The 21036-nt window shown below is 38.7% G+C and overlaps 1 protein-coding gene across 1 annotated transcript; it reads left to right on the plus strand.

Annotated features, from left to right (window-relative positions):
* The first annotated feature begins 2772 nt into the window (after nucleotides 1-2772).
* gfra1b (gdnf family receptor alpha 1b) lies at nucleotides 2773-19786 on the plus strand. The gene is made up of 10 exons (XM_026315507.1): nucleotides 2773-3335; nucleotides 3634-3942; nucleotides 4904-4987; nucleotides 12176-12354; nucleotides 12590-12762; nucleotides 13265-13374; nucleotides 15223-15357; nucleotides 16226-16419; nucleotides 18377-18424; nucleotides 18990-19786. The coding sequence occupies exons 1-10, from the start codon at nucleotides 3296-3298 to the stop codon at nucleotides 19140-19142; spliced, it is 1425 nt and encodes a 474-aa protein (XP_026171292.1). The 5' UTR covers nucleotides 2773-3295; the 3' UTR covers nucleotides 19143-19786.
* Nucleotides 19787-21036: the final 1250 nt, after the last annotated feature.

The raw sequence follows: 21036 nt of genomic DNA on the forward strand, positions 1-21036 counted from the left end.
TGCTGAGGTTTTTGTAGCTCCCTTTGTCAGAATACCTTACATGAATCTGTTGTAACAAAAATGACCTGCTGAATTCTAAATTTAATCAACAGCTTTCACTATCTACCTCAATCGTACTACTTTATAGGCCTTTAAGAAGAAATGAATCTTTTCAACAAGAAGTGAGTTACAGCATTCTGTCAGAGGTGCAGAGACCGGCCTATGGACCTGGTAATTGGTTAGCGTTCATCTAGTGATATACAGATAAAGATATCAATAATCCCCTAATAAATGTCATCCCACAATTGTTCTTTGCAGCCAACTCTTCAATAAGAGAAACATCAAATGAATGATCACAATGAATGGTCGGAGATGGATAATGCTGACAGAGAGCTTTCGCAAAGTAATAAAGAGCCCTGGTGTGGATGAGCGCAGGATCTGAGAATTTGTGCCTCTTCCTGTTGTCGATTCAGACAAAACACAGCAATATCTGCTGTCAATGAAAACCTAACCACTGACTGCTTCCACTATGGCAGCTTTACTCAACAGTAATCAGTCACATCAGTACTATTTCAGGTTATTTAGATCTGTTACAGTCTGTAAAAGATATGTTTTGAGAAATAGATCATGAAGGGATGCTATTCCTGGTTAATATTTAATGAACAGACTTAGTTGAACAGTATAATACTATTCACTTTTCCTATATAGTGATAAATCTTTTTACTTTGTAAACATGAACAAAGACTTAATTGCCATCTGAAAGCCACTTTCACCAACCCAATACTGTATGAAGCAAATACATACAGTATAGCATGTCATGAGTAGCACTGTGAGCTGAAGCACTACTGAAAAATATTGACTTATCGGTCTCACAGCCCAGTCCATTTACAAGAGGCCATCCAATAATCTCCAAACACTTCATTAGAGATGACAAAGCACCATGTGGTTATAAATACAGTGGAATAAAAATTCCACAAGAAAAACCTCTACTGGGACAGTATAAGAGCTACACTGAAGCCTTTTCATCTTTGCATCATTTTTATCTCAATAAATAGACAAATAGATGTCTTTAAATTGCTGTCATTTACCTAAAATTGGAAACCTAACATGAAATACAATTGATGGGCACTCAGAACTGATTAATCAGCCATGATCCGATCAGGTCAATGTACTGGAAAATTCTGTCTCAGTTGGACTCCTTTCCTTTATATAGGCTATTCATATACAGTATTAGATGTTTTCCTTTATACTGACAAGTGACCATTTCGTAAATGGGAAGATTTTTTTCATAAGGCTCTCAAGAGGTTTTATATCCAGTAGAGTGTGTGTCTGCTGCTCCAATTTTTCTTCAATAGAAATAAATGATCTGTGCTTGAACGTGATATAACTGCACTGTTTCTTTTACTCGTGAGGTTTTACACGAGGACATCGATGCAGAGTAGAGTGGCCTAAGGCAAATTAAAGAGAAACAAAATGAGAAATAAATGAAGAAAAAAGGTGGTTTGGCATCAAAAAGGCTTTGTTCCATAAATTTGACAGTTGGTATGACATTGTCATATCAATCCTTTTTTCAAAGTAAGGGTTCCCTCATGGTTTTCTGAAGGTGGCAAGCCACCCCGATCCTGAAGCATCTTGTCGTTTGATCACTGAGTTCACAGATCACAGCCACACTCATTAAATGCAGTGTATTGCATTTACTGTGTTAAATGGGCCTAGTCTTTTCTCCTTCAGGCTGATGTTTTATTTCTTTTGATATTAGCAGAGGTGTGTTTTCTCCTCCCCACACAATAGTGCCCACTTCCACCATAAAATATAGCATGGATGCCAGCAGAGGTGCCCTTAAGCAGGGCAGTATACATTCTTGATGCCCTGTACGCTGAGCAATGTGTCTCTATATTGCCTCTCATATAACTATATATTCAAGTGACACAAGAACACAAAGTCTCCCAAAGTGAACAAAGTGTTTTATGTTAGCATTTCAACTAGCTTGAACGTAACATTTCAATGTAGCAATCAAACTTAACATGTACATTTACTACAAGTGGAAAGAGCGAGTTTTTATAGCAGCACGTCCTTCCTGTTTCGCAGAATGGAAGAACTGATATGACTGAAAGACCCCAAAATTACTGCGCCCTGCCATCTCCCTTTTCACTCATTCTCCAAATCTGATACTTTTTTTCCAGTGCAGAAAAACAAACTTTGATAGAAAAAGTTCTGTCAGCAGTTATCACAATTTATATGGTAACAGCCATTACAGATAAAGAAGCAATGTGATTTTTTTTTCCCCCCTGCCTGATTCCATTTACCATTTGTGCTGTTCAATTTGAGAGACTGAAAATAAATAAATAAATAAATAAATAAAAACTTAAACTTTTGAACCTCTTACCAAAAGAACAGTGATAGCCACTGCCTCAAATGAACTGTTTGTGTAGCCTACACACTGAGGAGCTGAGCTGACACTACAGTTTAAGACAAAGGGTTTTCATTGAGATTGAGACGCTACAAATGAGCTGCAATTTAGCTGTTCCATGTGAGATACAGTTTTAAACCTTAGGTTGTCCTTCCTCATGTAGGCCTGCAGGTTACATCAATATGAAATGAGCTCAGAAATGATTTTACACAGGGTTAATAAATGCGCCGCCAAAACAATTTGTTATGACTGTCTTAGTAGTTTGATGTAAATTGAGGATATTAATGGGGTTTTTTTTTTATGTTATTGTGCGCATAGTCGCATGACGTCACGCCCTCACGCGTCTCATCCAGAGCCCCTCAGTTTTCCTTCGTGGTGGAGGATCAGTCTGGATCAAACGGCGCTGCGTAAAAACGGAATGTATTTTTCCAGCTTTGGGGATGTATAATTTAAGTTTCAGTCCGCCGGGGGCTGTGATGGACAATTAAAGTTTAGTTAATCCCTTCATTAAGTTACATTGTACCAATTTAGACTTTTACTGTGGACTCTTTTCGGTCGCGACTGTAAAGTTTTGCCCTCAGAGCCACTGACAGCCCCTGTGTCGGATCAAACACACCTGCGCTGTGTGGAGGTGATGGGAGCGGGCTGAAGTGGAAATGGTCCGACAGCGTGCTTCTTTATGTCTCACTTGCTTTTTTGAATCGCCTGTAACTCCGACAGGTCTGCACTATGTGGGTTTAGCTGCTGGACTCGGGAAGAGAGTTGGGATTCTCATTGTTGGGTCTAGAGGATGCATCATCACTTAAACCCACATCATGTCCAACCTGAAGAGAAGCGGACCTGAATGAGAACTTCTCTCTCGGAAACACCTCTTTAAACCTTACGCACGCAATATCCCAGAGCGCAATGATTTTAACAACTTTGGTCATTATATTGTCCTTCCTGGGTAAGTGACGCACTCATCTGTTGAATTTCTGTCATTTTTAGGCTAGAATATGTATTCGTTTTAAAAAGAGAACAGTTCAATTCAACTAATGCACCAAACAGAGACACACACATCACACACACATCCCTGATCAAATGGCAAAAGATGTTTATTTGTTTGATTTGTTCTTACTGCCCAGGCGCCATTGTGGACATCCAGGGTTCATAAAGTTTGTCTAATGTCCACTGCCTCTCTGTTTATTATATGGGGGGAAAAGTTCTTCAAAATCTTTCCCTGACTCGCTTCTTGTAACTCCCAGACACCATGTTCACCTTGAAGGGTGACAGCAGCTCAGTCTCCCGGCCCGTTCACCTGGACTGCGTAAAGGCCAGTGAGCAATGTCTGAAGGATCCCTCCTGCAGCACCAAGTACCGGACGATGAGGCAGTGTGTGGCGGGGAAAGAGAGCAACTTCAGCGCGGTGACCGGTGCCGAGGCGCAGGGCGAGTGCCGCAGCGCTCTGGACGCCGTGAAGCAGAGCCCTTTGTACAACTGCAGGTGTAGAAGAGGCATGAAGAAGGAGAAAAACTGTCTCCGGATCTTTTGGAGCATATTTCAGAGCTTACAGGGTACGCATTTATTCATAGCAAACTATTATCCATTACTTAGCCGACTAATAAGCTGCCTATATAAATTCAGTATTTATAATGATGGAAGAAGAAGTATTTAGATTACTTTGGCCGATTCGTAAAAAACGTGCTCTACTTTCATTGAAGTACAGACCCACCGTTGGCAAATGTACTGAAAGTATTACAAAAAGTTAAAGTACAGAAGTTATGATGCAGACAGAATGGCCCCCTAATCATTTTTCTATAATATTTTATATGGATTATTATCGCTGATGCATTAATGTATAATAAGTCGCATTTCAAGGTGGAGCGATTTTACTTCTTTAAATATACTAGTATCTAGTATAGCACATACCAGCAATAATGCATTTTTATAAGGTCACAGCCTATATAACATCTGAACCTACAAAGAAATAGCTGGCAGATTAATGCAATGGAGTTAAATGCTCAGTATTTGCATTTGAAATATAGAGGAGGAGAAATCTAGTAGATTAAAAGGGAAATACTGACAGAAAGTACAAGGACCTGGTATTTGTACCCGCTGTAAGTGCTTTGTGCCACTTAACACCGAGCACATCCTCCTCTTACTGTAAATCTCAGTCACACTGTGGTGAGCAGGTCTACTTATTCAGTCAAGCTACAAACATAAATAATATGTTGCATACAATCCTCAGCCCCACAGTTATTACAGTGACGCATGTTAGGATGCAACCTGCTCTCAGACTCAATGTTTTCACCCATTCCATGTAAGAAAGACGAGTTCTATTGTGCAACATATTTATATTTATGAGACAAATACTCATATCAATAAGAGCAATTACAAGAGATTACGCCATAAGCCACAGCGTATAACTTCAAAGAGAGTTTGATAACATCTTTGCACACCAAATACGTACGTTTACATGCGCGCACACACATAATTTCAGCACACATTATTGCCGATCATTTCTTTTCCGTGCAGGTAATGATTTGCTGGAATATTCTCCGTATGAACCAGTCAATAGCCGGCTCTCAGATATCTTCCGTCTGGCTCCCATCATAGCTGGTAAGATACGTTTTTTTTTTTTTTTACATCTGACACTGCTCAAGCTTGGACACTGGGCAAGGTTAAGTCATTTTATACAGAGCCACTATTTCTCAGTTATGCTTTAAACCCAAGCAAAGTCACCACATCACTGCTACACATCTGTCACCCACTGACAACCACTCTTTCCTGCTGCTGTCTGGTTTCTGGCTGCTGCTTTCAACGCCCATTATCCATCACAAAAGCTTTTATCTGCCACTGTGACCCACCATACACAAAGCAGAGTCATTTAGTATATTTCACTTTCAGCTCTCAAAGCAGTGATGAGAGGTTTGCATGTTTTTGCACTGTCAAAGTATGCTGTAAGTAGCATTTATGTGGCAGTTTTGAATTAATCATCCATTTAGAGTAGAGTCTGTGTTGTTTAAGCTCCAGGAGCCTGTTGGGACTGAATACCTGGATTTAAACAAAAGAATGGTTTGCTGTTTGCTGTAAATTTGATTGCCACACATGTCCTCATATGTCAGTGCGGTGCAGGTGGACTTGGGAACATACACCTAGGGCGGCACCTATTTAGATCTGCTGAGAACACACACACACACACACACACACACACATACACAGCAAGCAATTAACCATCTGTCTGCGTTCAATGGCACTGATAAAACAAGAGCTGTGTGTGTGACAAGTGCAGCACTCACTGGCACTCTTGATGCTGAGCTTTCTGGCTGAAGGAGGGTGTCCGCTACACTGGCCAGCTACCATTTCAGTGAAAAAAAAATGGTTATTTGATTCTCTTGCCCCCTCCCTGGCTCCCTCTCTCACTGGCTCTTGCTATGATTGAATCCACTTAGCGTATCACAGTGGCTCTGCTCCACATTCGATGACATAATTGTTAACTGTGTTTCAAACAAACTGAGTAAAGGAAGAAATATTGGATTTCAGATTTCTCTCCTGTGCTGGAATAATGCAAATGAAGTACAACTATAGGTCTGGAAATGCAAAACTAAGAACTGCAGGAAAACTAAAACTGGACTAGTGGTTAAGGATTTATGAGTCTTTCAGATAATAGGACAACCAGTAAAATATAGAAGGATTCTCAAAGGCCAAAGTGTAAAAGCAGCTTGAGGTCCTTTTTTTGACCAAAAAAAAAATAGCTGGATGTACCTTAGATGAGACAGCAGACCCCAAATCTCACAGAATAAATGAGAAATGTTAAGATTTTTATAGCATTTAAAAAGCTGGTTTGCAGTTAATGGGCTCTTCTATCAAAGTCAGTGTCTCAGAATATGGAGACCTGGAAGCTTAACTTGTATTTTGTTACCACTATTAGGTTCCATTATTATAAGAAATCACCTAGATTATGTGAGCAAGATAAATTGGGCTGCCAAGATGGAGCTGGAGCTGAATAGCCCGTTTAATGTGTTTAAACAGCCATAAGGGACCTTCAAGAACAAAATAAATAAGTTAATGGGTTAGATATCAGGAATCCATTTGCCATAAGTGACCGTCTTCCAATGTGCAATTAAGCCAGGTGAAATGGTGTTTTGAGATAAATACTATCAGGTACCAAAATTCTATGGCAATCTACTCACCATCTGAGACCACTAAAAACAACATGCAAACAAAATGGTGGTGCTGGACGAAAAGCCAAGGGCTCACCAAAGTCATTCTAATTCATCATCTGGACACCAAGATTGTCTAAACCAAATCTTGTGCTAATCCATCAAGTCAATGTTAAGACATGTTTGACAGGATAAGTAATAACTAAGAGCTGAAAGGGGCACTAGAGGGTAAAATTAGGGGGATCACCAAAGACAATAAGATTCATCCTCTCAGGACCATAAATGTACAATACTACTATTATGGATCCTTTTTGTTTTGATTACTTCCTTCTTTGTATTTTTTTCTTTATTTATTGCTTCTGGAGAAAGCTCCACTGATGGTGCATTTATAACATTATTAATGCAAACAGAAAGTCATGACATCTGAGTCAATAACGGCAAGAACACAGTCTCCAGGAACAGCCCAAATGAAATGCCATGTCACTTATAAAAATCAATGAACATGTGCCTCACAGAGATGTAATACAATGTTTTTGTGCATACTGAGGCAGTGGTGAAGTCGTATATTTTATCAGGGTATTTGATGACATCAAAAAGGAAAAACTCAGGCCATTAATAACTTACACCAAGCTACACAAATAACTTGGATCAAGTATAAATGTTAATACCTACAGCTTCTTTGCAATCCCACAGCAAGAGCTGATGAGGCAAGGATTGTTGCAGAGTATATCTACTTATACAATCACATTCTGAAATCATGTATAAGATACTTCTTATAAACAAGATGTACCGATTCTGCTTATCCATGGTAAGTCTGACAGCAGAGCTATGAGCACAGATTACATTCCAAGGGATTTCTACAGAAGATACTGTACATAAGAATGAGGGAGAGAATAAATTCAGCATGGTCTCAGTGCTTCAATTGGAAAAGGAAAAAATAATTCACATCTTTTCTATATGTATTTGCATCCAATCCATATTTGAAAGCTTTAATGGATACAGGCATGTGTCTACGGAGACACATCTTCTGTTTTCAATGTCTATCTCCCAGCACTCATGTTTCCGTGATAACATATACAGATGACAAATGTAAGAGGTTTTCAAAAATCCCTCCAGCCGATTCCTCAATTTACATGTAAGACTCTCTCACAGTAGCTGTTCCAGTGAGCCCAGTATCTTTTCCGTCTCCTCCCAGTCCTTCCTCATAGCTCTCAGTCTTACAGAGAATAGAGGCGGTGAACAATGGACAAAGCTTGGAAAGATGATTTTCCATTGCTAAGATCTCAAGGATAATTCAGTGAGTCTAGTTGCCTGAAGCAACAGATTAATCCTCAGTAGTCTTTGTCCTCTGCTGCAGGCTTGGCCAGCCTGTGAATATATGGAGTCTGAGAGCAGGAATATATGAACAAACTGCTCCAGCTTCAGAATCACAGGGGCCATCAGCAAAAGTAAGACTTTAAATCTGCTGATATTTTTTTTTTAAACACAAGACTGTTTTTATCCATGTCAGCAAATCATCTAAAGGCAATTGCTTTCACACACTTCTGTGTTTTCATGTTTCCACCTTTTAATAGCAGAATAACACAATTTATTCCAACCAAATTAACCAGAGGAGGCTCAAAGCCCAATAATAGATACAAGTTGTGGTTTGGAAACTCGACAATCACTTATCTGCTGCATAATAAAACTTTAAAACAAACAAAACATCAACAGCACATTCTTTCATGCACAGTGAAGAAACTACAGTGCATGGACATGATAATACAAACATCTATAAAAGAATAGATAGGCTGTTAAATGACTACCTCCAGCATGACGCACATTTACAAACCACCCTGCATACATTCCTATACACTGACAGAGACATACACCTTCAATATTCAAAAGTATCTCAGTGCCTCTAGCTTTCCATACATCTTCCACACTGATAAACAAGTGCATAAATATGAAGGTTCAGGGTTTTAACTTCGAATGATTAGAAGGAAGAAAAAGTCTGCTATAGAAATATTATTTGACGGTTCCTGATAGCAAGACACTAAATAGTGAGCGATATCTTTTAGATGGCCAGGTTTAGTACTACTCCTTGGATCTGAGTTGAAACTGGCTTCCTGAAAATCCAAAAATGTAAATTTGGTCGGGCTCATCGCTCACAGACAGGTATGACCCCAGGGGTTTGCATTTTTACGTCTTGTTCTCTCTTCTATAAACTTGCAGTCACAGTTGTGCCATATGTCCAGATGTCTAACTTCATCTCATCTTCATAACCAGTGTATCTGGTGTGTGTGTGTTTTTTTTTTTTTTTTTGTTTGACAAATGTGAGCCAACAACCTGAAATCTTTAAGGGTAGTTTGACTTTTAGAGGATGCTGTTTGTTTGTCTCTGTGTGCATGAATGAATGGTTCCAGTTTGAACAAATCGCTAAGGCCATCATTGATAAATACTGTAATCTCCATCATTACACTGCCTTGTATGTAGGGATTTTAGGTCTCAGCATATGAATTGAGGGCTTAGGATCCTACAGGCTAACATCAGCATTCCTGTGAGCTTATATCAGAATACTACTGAACATGGCAGACAACAATGCTGAAAAACTGTACTACTCTTTAAATTCAATGCAGGATGAAAGACTGGCTAGAGGATTAAATGGAGGAAAAGAATAACTGGTGCAGTAGGAGCTGAGTGAAATTTTGCTAATTACATGGGTGCACTTAATAAATGGGTTTTGGGTCTGGTCATAAATACTGAGACAGTGGCGTGGATTTAGTGATGCTGGCAGGAAGCCTGATAGAAGGCATGGTGCCATGAAGGAGAAGGCTCTGACCACTGCTGTTTTTACTCTATTATGGTAGATAACAAAGAAGGCACGAAGCAGAGGGATAGATTTAGAAGGATTAAGTAAAGCAGTGAAGGACTTTGATTTTGGTGACTGAAATAGAGACTTTGTGAGACAATTAGTTTGTGGGTTTAAGTATGTGGACTAGAGAATCTAGAGTGAGATGAAAACATACAGGTAGAATGGCAAGAGAACTTAATATGTCAAACATATTATATTATATAAACACTTTTGCCTGCACTTTGGCTGAGTTAAACCTGAAACAGTCCAATGCACTCCAATCTATTGCGCCTAGACCTTTAAAAAAAAAAAAAAAAAATTACAGGTCAACTATTAATTAGTCAGTTATTAAAACCAGTTACAAACAGACCTGTCAACGGACAAGGTTATTGTCAAAATTAATTAGTTGAAGTATTTTTCATTTATTTAATAGAATTAAATTCTGCACTAAACATAAAGTTCCTGTATGTTTAACCAGTTAAGATATTACAAAGAAAAAAAAAAAACAACTCTTGTCCTCAGTTTTGTTTCACATTCACATACCTCTGAAGCAGCTTGGTTGGTTTTTAATAAATAATACCTCGAGCTCTCCATGCACATGAAACCGAATGATTAAACTAATGCAGTTACTTGGTGCGGTCATGGCGTTTATTTTGTCTACCAGCTACGTTGACAATACTGATGCAAAAATATAAACTATACTGTACTATAGAGCTCCTTGTCCAGCTGTCCAACAGAAACACATCATGTGTCAATTTAGATGAGCTCACTAATCTACAGGGAAAGTGCATACAAATACTATGGCAAATACACCACAGACCTTCACTAGCATTTCATTAGCTAGGGCATTACAATAACGAGACTTCTAGGTCTCATATTCACTGTATTAGTGAACACAGCCCCCTAGGACACCATAATTAACCTCCTCTGAGATGCGTATTTAACCCTACCCGGCTGGAAGCCCTTCAAAAGGTCTTTTGTATCAACCTGGCAAAGGTCAAAGGGTCAGATTCCAGTGTTTGCTTCACTGGCTTGTCATTTGGTGGCCTTGCTCAGGGGGTGCAACCTAAGAAGGCTAAGTGAGACCTGCTTTTCCATAAGCCAGTAGCCTTTTAACAGGATATGATGTTATATGTTACTCATTTATCACCTTTTTCTAGTTGGTGCGCATTGTTTGTCAAATCAAATCAAATAACTGTTCATTTTACAGAAAATGAGCCAGTGCTCTTTATGTACACGTGTGTTAGATCACACACAGAGCCGTGTTTAACCCAACTCCTCAAAATAAAAACTTTCAGAAAAGTGTTTAGTTTTTTTAACTATGGTAAGCATGTTTCCTCTTGGTGACAGTAACTGAGGTAAACTGTCATACCTATGGCCAAAGATCTACAAACAGACACAAAAGTATCACAGCCCACATCTCTCGGCACTTGTCAAATGTAAGTAATGGATTTTGTAATATGTGCTTAACCCAAGGTTCAAGAACATATTCAGATTTAATCATGGTCCATTCTGTGTTGCATGAAAGAGCGCAGTGAGCTTCAATTCCACCTCAAAAGGCAGAATTACCAAATTCATTCTTCCATGTCCAGACTGGGGATATAGTTTGTGTTACTGTGCAGAAGTCAGTGGAGCAGCAAGGACTTTAACTACAACAAATGGAAAAAATGAGATGTGAGAATCATTATGTTGGACACAGAGTGCTTTTGCTGTGATGGAAGGAGAGGCATACTGAGATGGAAGCAAAGGGAGGGGTGAGGGTGATTTGGGTTACATGGAGTAACTCAAGTCGAGGAAAAAGCACTGCATTGGGGCAGGTGTTTGTATTTTTAAGGCATTTGGTCCCTGTTTTCTTTATGGCTGAGGCCAACAAATAATCACCCCTGAGCTACAGGTATAGGATGTGGCAAATACATAGAGTATATGAACATGAGGAATGCACCTTTTGGTAATGATCTGAATATTAAGGGTTTGAGCTTTTGTCAAATTCAGAGTAATAAGATTGTCTTGAAGTGTCTGTGTGTAACAGTGTGTAACTGGTTTTCTGCTGCACACAAAGGGGGTTTGATCATAAAGGCCAGAACTAATGAGGTCTGAGAGAAGAATCTGATAAAAACCTGAAGTGCACCATTTAGCCAGAGGATTTAAAGTTCAAACATGTAACAACGCAACTGCAACAAATGGAGCAACTGGAGCAACAAATTGGTGCAATAACGAATCTTCCGTAAAAGATCTCTCTAGTCACACAATTCGTACAATGTGTTTGCAAATACAAGCCTGACTATATTCTACAAGGTTGATAGTGATCACACAGTTGCTTTTTTTGCTACTACTGATAGAAACACATTTAACAAGTTTTAACACCCAAAACAGATGCCTTTATTGAAAAGTATTCAGTTATTGGGGGATTTCTTCGATATCAGAATAATTACTGGTATTTTCTTGCACAGCTGTAGTTAATGACGTAACATAGTAGTCAAGTTCAGCTAAAAGGTGCTTAGACACTTCCTTAAAACTGTTGAAAGAAACTGCAAATCCCCAGGTGGGAATGAACGAAACAGATTTTTTTCTAAATGCATATTAATATATGCAGCAACACATCCACCGGTAAGGGAACTGTATAACTATATGTAGTGCAAATGGTGCTGAATTGCACTGTGGGGCAAATAGTTCCTCATTTCTGTATTCTGATGACTATGTCCATTTTTCAAGTGTGGCTCATTTATGATGCTGTAACTATATAACATGTGCAAGAAAGCAGCAGTTATTGCATGGCCAAATATGAAATTACGAGTCTCTCCTCTCTCTTAGCTGAACCTGCATCCACAAAGGAGAACAACTGTCTGAATGCTGCCAAAGCCTGTAACCTAAATGACACATGTAAGAAGTACCGCTCAGCATACATCAATCCCTGTACTAGCAGGGTGTCTGCTTCTGAGGTCTGCAACAAGCGCAAATGCCACAAAGCCCTACGACAGTTCTTTGATAAGGTAATTAAGCATGTTCATATTGAGAGCTATTTACAGCCTTTTGTGTGTTTCAGTATGGGAACTACATATTCAAACCAATGTCCAAGTTCACTGTCTATCTAGGGACAGTTTATCATAGTTAATCTGTGATCTCAATGGGAATATTTGCCGTTTATAAAGCAGATACACCAAGACACTTAACTACTGTAGTACAGGTGTACTGTTCTCTTCTCTGTTTCATCTTTCCAAAATTAAGGTTCCAACTAAGTACAGCTATGGGATGCTGTTTTGCTCGTGTCCAGCGGGGGATCAGATCGCATGTGCAGAACGCAGACGACAAACAATTGTACCTGCCTGCTCCTATGAGGACAAAGATAAACCTAACTGCCTGTCTCTTCAGAACACATGCAAGACTAACTACATCTGCAGGTAAGAAAGCGCAGACAGCTCCTTGAACAGACCTCATCTCTGTCCAAGGTTTTTCACCTCTTCAGTGCACGTCTTAACAGTAAGCCTGCCTTTTTTCATGTCTGTGCATTAAAAAAAATCTGTTCTGCTTTCTAGGATGCACACATTGCCTGCAGAGAGAGCTTCAGTAGTAATTCAGATGGGCTGTTATAGAAGATGTTAACATCTGTTCTAGTATAAACTAAAAAATGAACATTCAGAATGTTAGTTGACAGAAAACTGCCCATCTAATGCTATGTCGGTGTGAAACAGGGCTGGCATCTGAGAGGATTAACTAAATACTTTCTCATCCGCTGAGGGAGTTTGGCCAAAAACTAATTGTGTATTTCACAATTTATACTTTTCCTTTCAAACATTGTAACTGTAAAAACTGGCAGCAAGGAAAAGGAATCAATGAAGCATTTAGCCTGATATGCTTGTTACACACATTAACATCTATGACTTGTATTGCTTCTGTTTTTAGGTCGAGGCTAGCAGACTTCATCAGCAACTGTCAGCCAGAAGCCCACTCCATTTCTGGCTGTCTGAGGGAGAACTATGCTGACTGTTTGCTGTCTTACTCAGGCCTTATTGGTAAGTTCTATGCTGACTGTTTGCTGTCTTACTCAGGCCTTATTGGTAAGTTCTATGCTGACTGTTTGCTGTCTTACTCAGGCCTTATTGGTAAGTTCTATGCTGACTGTTTGCTGTCTTACTCAGGCCTTATTGGTAAGTTCTATGCTGACTGTTTGCTGTCTTACTCAGGCCTTATTGGTAAGTTATTCCTGGAAATCTTTTTAAAATTGGCTTCACAATTTGCCTTGTTGATTATATAAGTAGACTAGATTGATAACAGGGCTGGTAGTCTATTTCTTATGATTTGCATCTTATAATTTGACTTCTATTCATATGAAGGTGCAGCAAGAAAAATAAGAAAATGTGACAAGGAATGAGCAGAATCAAACGCATGGACATTTTTCAAGTCATAAACATCACTTGTCAGTCTGTGTAACAATTTTGATTTCCTTGTTTTCTTTGTCTTTATAAGCTTGATTAGAAAAGATGTAGGCTATAAAAGAGATTGTTTTTCTAGGCAAAGACGTCAATTCAAAGTGTGAAAAGTGGTTTCCTCTTCCCTACATGCAGTAGCTTCACAGAATATGCCAGGTCTTTAAAGACACATGTTTGAGTGATGATTTACAAAAACGTAATCAATGTAAAGGCATAGTCATCTTAAGTCATAAAATTAGGGATGGGCAATTCACTCATTAATATGCACAGCTACACTTGAATAATAAACACTTCTCCACAAATCATATCAGTTTTTCAGTATTGTCTAAAAATCTAAATCAGAAAATATAAGATCACCAGAAACACACAACTGTTCGGTGAAAACACTAGCTATACATACTGTGGTATTTCATCATGGCACAGGTGCTGCTTCATTGTGTTCTATGCGAAACCACAAGCTGTGTATCATTTTTTCGGACGTTAACTAGCGAGCCAAATAACTTCACAGTGGAGATTAAAGCAGCAGATCAACTAGTCTGCCAGACAGCTGAGCTCTCAGTCAATAAATTGCAGGATGTGCATGTCATCACAGTTCATACACCATGGCACTGTGCAGGAATAGTACTTGTTACCTTTTGTTCAGCCTATTCCCATCAGCAGGTTTCATTACGCAGAGAGGAAAAGCGATGCCCCGCTGAGGTTTAGTAATGAGAACTGAAAGCAGGGCAATGGAGACCAACTGCAAACTTAACAGGCAGACATTTTAATATGCACCATTCATATCCTACTTCACACACACTACACCCCCTAATGGACCCCCCTGGCTTATCCACTCATCTCTGTCTGTGCACACAAATCTGTGTGAACCTGCTCAGCTAATAAGTATGAACCTACTCAACCCATGCTCCCAACAAAAAAAAAAAAAAAAAAAAAAAAAAAAAAAAGCAACAGTATAACTCAGTGGTCAGTTACAGTATGTTCAGATGACAAAATAGCAAAGCTTTAATGGACTTTGTGCTTATGAAGTACAACATGTCACCTTCATCAGCAGAACGGACGACATCACTGGCCATGCTATATAATTAAGTGGATACGGGACAAGTTGTGAGGCTTATAATCGTGAGGCAGCGGGTTGGTGCCAGTGCCAGGGCAGAGGGCAGAGTCAGTGGGTTCCACCCCTTATGTCTGTGGAGACACATTAAAGGTTGAAGCATTTATGAAACATAATGACAGTTATCACACAGCTCGCCAACAAGGCACCTTACAATTCAATGCAAGTTCTGTAGATTTGGTTCATGGGGGTAAATGCTTCCTATAAAGTTGAATAACCTTATCCTGATTGGCTCTACTGTCCTGCTGGAGGATTTCAGTTAATGGCACTTGCAGCTACAATGACTAACAATGGTTTTCTTCTTCTGCTTAATGCTGTAGGTACGGTGATAACGCCGAATTACGTGCGATCTCCTGGCATTAGCCTGTCACCATGGTGTGACTGTAGCAGCAGCGGGAACAGCAAACCAGACTGTGACAGATTTTCTGAGTATTTCACCAACAATCGATGTCTACGTGAGTGGCCACCCTGCAGATATAAATTCCCCTTCTAATTGCACTATTCTTCACTGAATAAGGCCAAATTTACCAGGTGCATTGTTGGGATTTAGACTGGGATAAACAGATTTGATTGAAACAGATATATCATGTGATGACGATGGTCTATCATGACTGTCGATTGAGAATTTTTTTGTTTTTTTTGTTTGTTTTTTTTTAAACTTGTGTATAAGTGGTATTCAGTGGCATTCCACCTCCAAACCCCAAGTTAACTGTTCAAACATAGCAGAGCAATTCTAATGTAACTGCAGCATCCTAAACAGTTTTGGCAACAATTCATGCTCAGTTGCTTTTTACTTTAATAACTATACACTATTTTCTGTCTGGGAAATATACCTTAAATTAGATATGAAATTAATGATGAAAAATTCACATTAGATAAATTATTATTTTTGAAGTTTTCTTGGCATTTATAAAACTCATTTTTATACAGTTTCCTGAATCATAGCTATTAAAGGCAGACACTGCTTTTAACAAGGTTCTTGCAAAAGGTCAAGTAATTTCTGTTCCTGCTCAATTATCCAAAGTATCAATTATAAGGAGCTTTTAGTTGGACATTAACAAAATGTTTTGGTCCATAACACTTATTTCCAAAAGACAACAGACTCCAGACACCTGCAAGGTTGTTTGATGTTTTTAAAGACAAGGCTCAAAGGATATTCTGAGGGTTATTGCTCATTACAAGAAATTAAGAAATGAAGTCATGACATTGGATGCAGATTTTCTCATATTAAAATATAGAATTGTCTTGCACTACCTACACTGTAGTAAAGCATTGATTCTGCATAGGTACATGATAAAGCAACAGTACACTCTTTTCTTGCAGGGAATGCCATCCAAGCATTTGGCAATGGCACCGATGTTGGAGTTTGGCAACCTCAGCCTCCAATTCAGCCTACTGTAGTAGAGCCCAGCATCACTTGGCACGCTAAAGAGAAAAGCAGCAATGCACTGGATGCACTGACAGACATCACCAAACTGGAGGGCAACACATTATATCACATCTGTGGGATCTTACAGGTGAAGTTTTAAATGCAGAACGGTTATTTTAAAATACACAAGTAAAAAGAAAAGTAGAGATAAATTCAGTTTTTGATAATTTTGATAATTGTTTTTTATTAGTACATTTATTACAAATTAATGCTGTCACATTGAGGTTGTTTGGTTGTTTCAAGGGGGAAAAAAAACAAGAGATAAACATGAAATCCTTCCGTAAAACAACAAATGTTTTGACACATTTCCTGGCTTTTTTGGAGGCATCAGGCTTTTTTAAAATGTCTGAAAGAAAGAGCCCAAATCCAAATTCTGGCCTGAACATCAGTTCGAGATCTACCCTGTCTCAGTGTCAAACGTCTGGCTCAGTCACCTTGATGGATCAGGGATGGTTTTGTGATGGCATGCATAGAATCCCCCCTCCTGGGCAGAAAGATGAGACATCAGTATGGAGTCAGAGTTTCCAAAGCTGTCATGTCAAAGCTAATTGGTTGCCACAGTAGCATCAAAAATGGGCCAGAGGGGTAGAGTGTCCATGGGGATACAGAATGTACCAAATGTTTTGTCCCCCAAATACTATGTTGTAATTGGTATGGAAAGACTGAGGTTCATGTTTACTTAAATCCCAACTACTGTAGCTCTGTTACAGCTATAGCTGCTGATGGTTAAATACCAACTATGTAAATGCTGATTATTGGCATAAGACACAAACTTCAAAAGCAGAAACTGCAGTTGATAACTGTATTAATTTTGCAGCATGGTCCATTTAGTAGCTGTGCCGAACATTGTCAGCAGACGAGGTTTTCATAGATCCTACTTCTAACTCCATTACAGCTACTAAATTGACTTCTTCAACTTCAGTTTCTAAGATCAAGAATGAAATCTAGTCTCAAATCTTGAGGAGTCCTTAAAGTGATTGAAGATTTGGACATCTCCAGGTCCTGAGCACTGTATTGTCATCTGCAAAGGTGGTTGTAGTTTTTCCCACCAAAGACCAACATTTTCTCTTTGATCTATCTTTTTAATTCAAGTCTCACCTTATGCATGAATGCACTGATCTTAAAGACCTACTCTGCAAAAATCTGCACTGTGTGCTGTTTATTGAAAATGTGAGGTCATGCAAAATAGTTTTGCAAATAATAGATGCAGTTGCAGGTAATCATTTCAGTGAGCTGGTTTTTTTAAGAGTCTCATTGGTTGCACATTTTGCTTAAATGATCTGATAGGTACTGCAGCTACTTTGGTACTTTTTGGCTGCACCAACACACTTCAGGCCTCTGCTACTCTCTTCTGATAAATACTATGGGCCTGTATTTTTATATGAGATGATATCAGATACTTTAACCGAGACAATCTATCATATTGGCTTTTAATAGCGATAATATGATTTATCACCAGTAACAACATCCTCTAGGAGAGACCTCCTATGGAGCAATTAATCATTCTTCTCTATAGTCCTGCTTCTTTCAACTTAAGAGTCAACATGTGGAGAGTTTATTGTGTCCCCAAACTACTATAGAGTCTCTTTATCATTTTCTGTACACCATCTTTGCATCTGTGAAGGTTTGTTTGTGTGCCTGCAAATGTGTGTGTGCAGTATTTATGTGTTGCAGAAAAGGTCTGAAGCAGTCTCAGAAAAGTTTAAATGCATTAGACTGTCACAACCTTGACCTTGCACAAACATTTCTCACACAAACTTTCAAACAAACACATACACATTTAAGTCTTACACAGCTTGCTTCAGGAGGATTATTTTACAAAGTGGTCAGTGTGGATCTAAACTATGGGAATAGGTGGAAACTGAAATTATCATTAATTTTATTGTGGTGTCCATTTTGCTGCACAGCTGGGGCCGAGAGAGTTTAGGATGATGATTAATGAGTAATGATTTTGCCTGACCTCGTCATACTTGAAAGGCTCATCTTTTAGTCAAAGTTAACGTTACTTTGCCTTTTTTCTTTTTTCTTTTTTTTTATCCGTCCAGGCCCAAAAACTGGTGTCAAATCAAACAGTGTATACTGCTATGTGTGTGGTAAGTATTATTTTATTCTGTCCATTGCATTCAAGGCTCCTATTAAAATGGGAACAATAGTATTTGTGAGGTAGAAATCAGATCAATATAGCAACACTGATGAATCTACTAATTCTCCACTAAGATGCTATTAAATGGAGAAGACGGTGTAACATGATGGGTGTAATCATCAAAACTTTCAAATATGGAAATATGGCATTTTTCATTCCAGCCTGGAGTAAAAACTTTATTGCAACATTTCAATGACATTTCATATTTCTAGTGATTCTGCCCACAAATTAAGAATGCACATAACGTGCATATGAAAATATATAGTGAAATTTTGTGCTCACCCAAGTGTGACATTCATCTAATGTGCACAACATAAATAGAGCATTTCTGACCTAACTTTTGAGGCCATCAATAGGAAATTTTGCCTTTATTTTAATTGTACAAGTTGCAAATATTGTGTTCCTTTAACCCTCAGGTTCATGGTGAAACCCACAGAAAAATGACACATTTCAAAATGTTTTTTGGCAACTTTCCACTCAATGTTTCGCAATCTGTCGTCCTTCCCCCCCCCCAGAACCACGACCTGGACGAATCCAGTGACTCTAATGCCATTGCTAGAAGCTCACCAGCTCAACGCACCTGCTTACACCCGTCAAGTATGCTCTTTGCACTTTCCTTTGCTTTTATGCCAACAGTATCACCACTTCAAGGTTTCCAGCGTGTATAGGATGTGTGGAACTATGGATCAGCACTCTCTCAAGAATAATTCAACTCTTTCAGACTTCAGATATCTGCCAAATTCTGTCACCTACGTTCTTGTAGAAGTAGATAAAAAGCAATGGAGGTCATAGACAAAGGCGGATTATATGTGACAAGTCCATGTTGACTGTCTTGTGGGGGACTTCAAAATCAGACTCGCATCAGACTTAGGAACGCTAAATTTTTGGAGTGTAACCCTCTGATCTGCTAAGTCAGTAAAGTCACTTCTTTGGATTGCGTGCTATCAGTGCACGTTTGACTGAACACACTGCCAATGTGCTGAACGGTGTCCTGAGGATAAAGTGGCTCATTCTCTGCATAACTGTGCTTTGATTTGTCTTGTCAATAAAGTTGCTTTCGTTCAACAAAAAGAAAACTTAAAGTGTTGATCTAAAAGTGTTGATCTGTAACATTTCTCAGTGAACGACACGTTTCATAGTCAATATGATTCAGAAAACCTTTTAACTCATTTAAGAGCATATAACATCCTCTAAGACATATCAGCCAAAAAACATTTTCAATTTCCTCTTTTATATGTTTGGTGCTAGGTATAGATCAATTTTGTAGATTGATTTGATTGCTATGCTGGTCTGTGGTTTTATCACATTGCCTCAAAAAAAAAAAAAAAAAAAAAAAAAAAAAAAGATCATTTTGTATATAAGATACATGAAATGTGCGCTTTATTACAGTATATGCTGCCCTTAGCTTGTAACATATTGTCTGTAATGTTTTTGAGAATCTATGTTAGTACCTGATGACTGAGGCCTCTCAGCTTTATTCAGTGTAGCTATGATTTCTAAAATGTGACAGGATATGGTTCTTTGCTCACGTGGTTACAGATATGACTTTGTGTGGTTATATTTTAGTGGCAAAGTGCGTAATGTTCTCTTAACCAGTATCAGTTTCACTTCAGGAATAGTAAACTATCAGTAACAGCAAGGAAAACAAATATTACAAAAAGTGTCTTCAAATGTGTTTTGTTAGTTTGATCCCGATTATTCAGCCTGTCACTGTTTGCTTTCATTTTTTCACATTAGTGCATCTGGGCTGGGAGCAAGTGGACAGGGGTTTGATAGATAAAGAATGTGTACATACCCACCAGTAGAGCAAATGCCAAAAGACAAAAGCCAGTAGACAGTAATTATCAGCAATTATTGCTGATGCAAATGGTGCAAATGGAGGAACAGATGAAAACACTTACATAGTTATTATATATTTAATGACACCCTAATTATCAAAGATATTCAAAGAATGTACAACATGATGACAAACACTGAACACTTGTTTTAAACATCCTCACCATTTCTGAAATTGTGTAAAATGTGTCTGTTAATCACATCCATGTATGAGTAGACATCTAAACTAAAGCCTGTAATGATGCACTTTCATCATCCTACTTTAGAGTGTAACAGATTTGTTTCTGAGCCTATAGAAAAAGTTTCGGTCACAACTGTTTAATTTGACCTATAGATATTACCAGCATAAATCTGAAGACCTCTCGTATAGCAGGACATTTATGTACAAGCAGTCAGAAAAAAAAAAAAACAAAACATTTGGGTTGTCTGTCCAGTGTTTGCCAAACAGCTGAAATAAAAATGGTGAACAGTGACTCATGCTGGTTTCTACAATCAACAGCAAATGATACACCCTTTTGAATCTTGTCACTCCTTTTCCAAAAGTCTAGTTTACCAATTCTTCTGGCAAATAGGAGAATTCTGTAAAGCAAGATTATAAAGCATTAGTTGGCCGACAGACCACCATTGTAAGTCAGATCACATCAGTCCCGGTGTGGAGTGACACAGGCGGACAAGGACAGAGTCCTACAAAGGACAGACTGCTCAGCGGTGGGGGGGCCCCCACCT

The sequence above is a fragment of the Mastacembelus armatus genome, chromosome 19 (genome assembly GCF_900324485.2).
Source record: "Mastacembelus armatus chromosome 19, fMasArm1.2, whole genome shotgun sequence".
NCBI classification, from domain to species: Eukaryota; Metazoa; Chordata; class Actinopteri; order Synbranchiformes; family Mastacembelidae; genus Mastacembelus; species Mastacembelus armatus.

Excerpts from the sequence above, each read along its gene's own strand:
- gfra1b (XM_026315507.1), top strand. The coding sequence starts at position 3,296 with ATGATTTTAACAACTTTGGTCATTATATTGTCCTTCCTGG. Across the intron at positions 4,988-12,175 it reads TCTGGCTCCCATCATAGCTG|CTGAACCTGCATCCACAAAG; the intron begins GTAAGATACGTT and ends CCTCTCTCTTAG. Across the intron at positions 12,763-13,264 it reads AAGACTAACTACATCTGCAG|GTCGAGGCTAGCAGACTTCA; the intron begins GTAAGAAAGCGC and ends TTCTGTTTTTAG.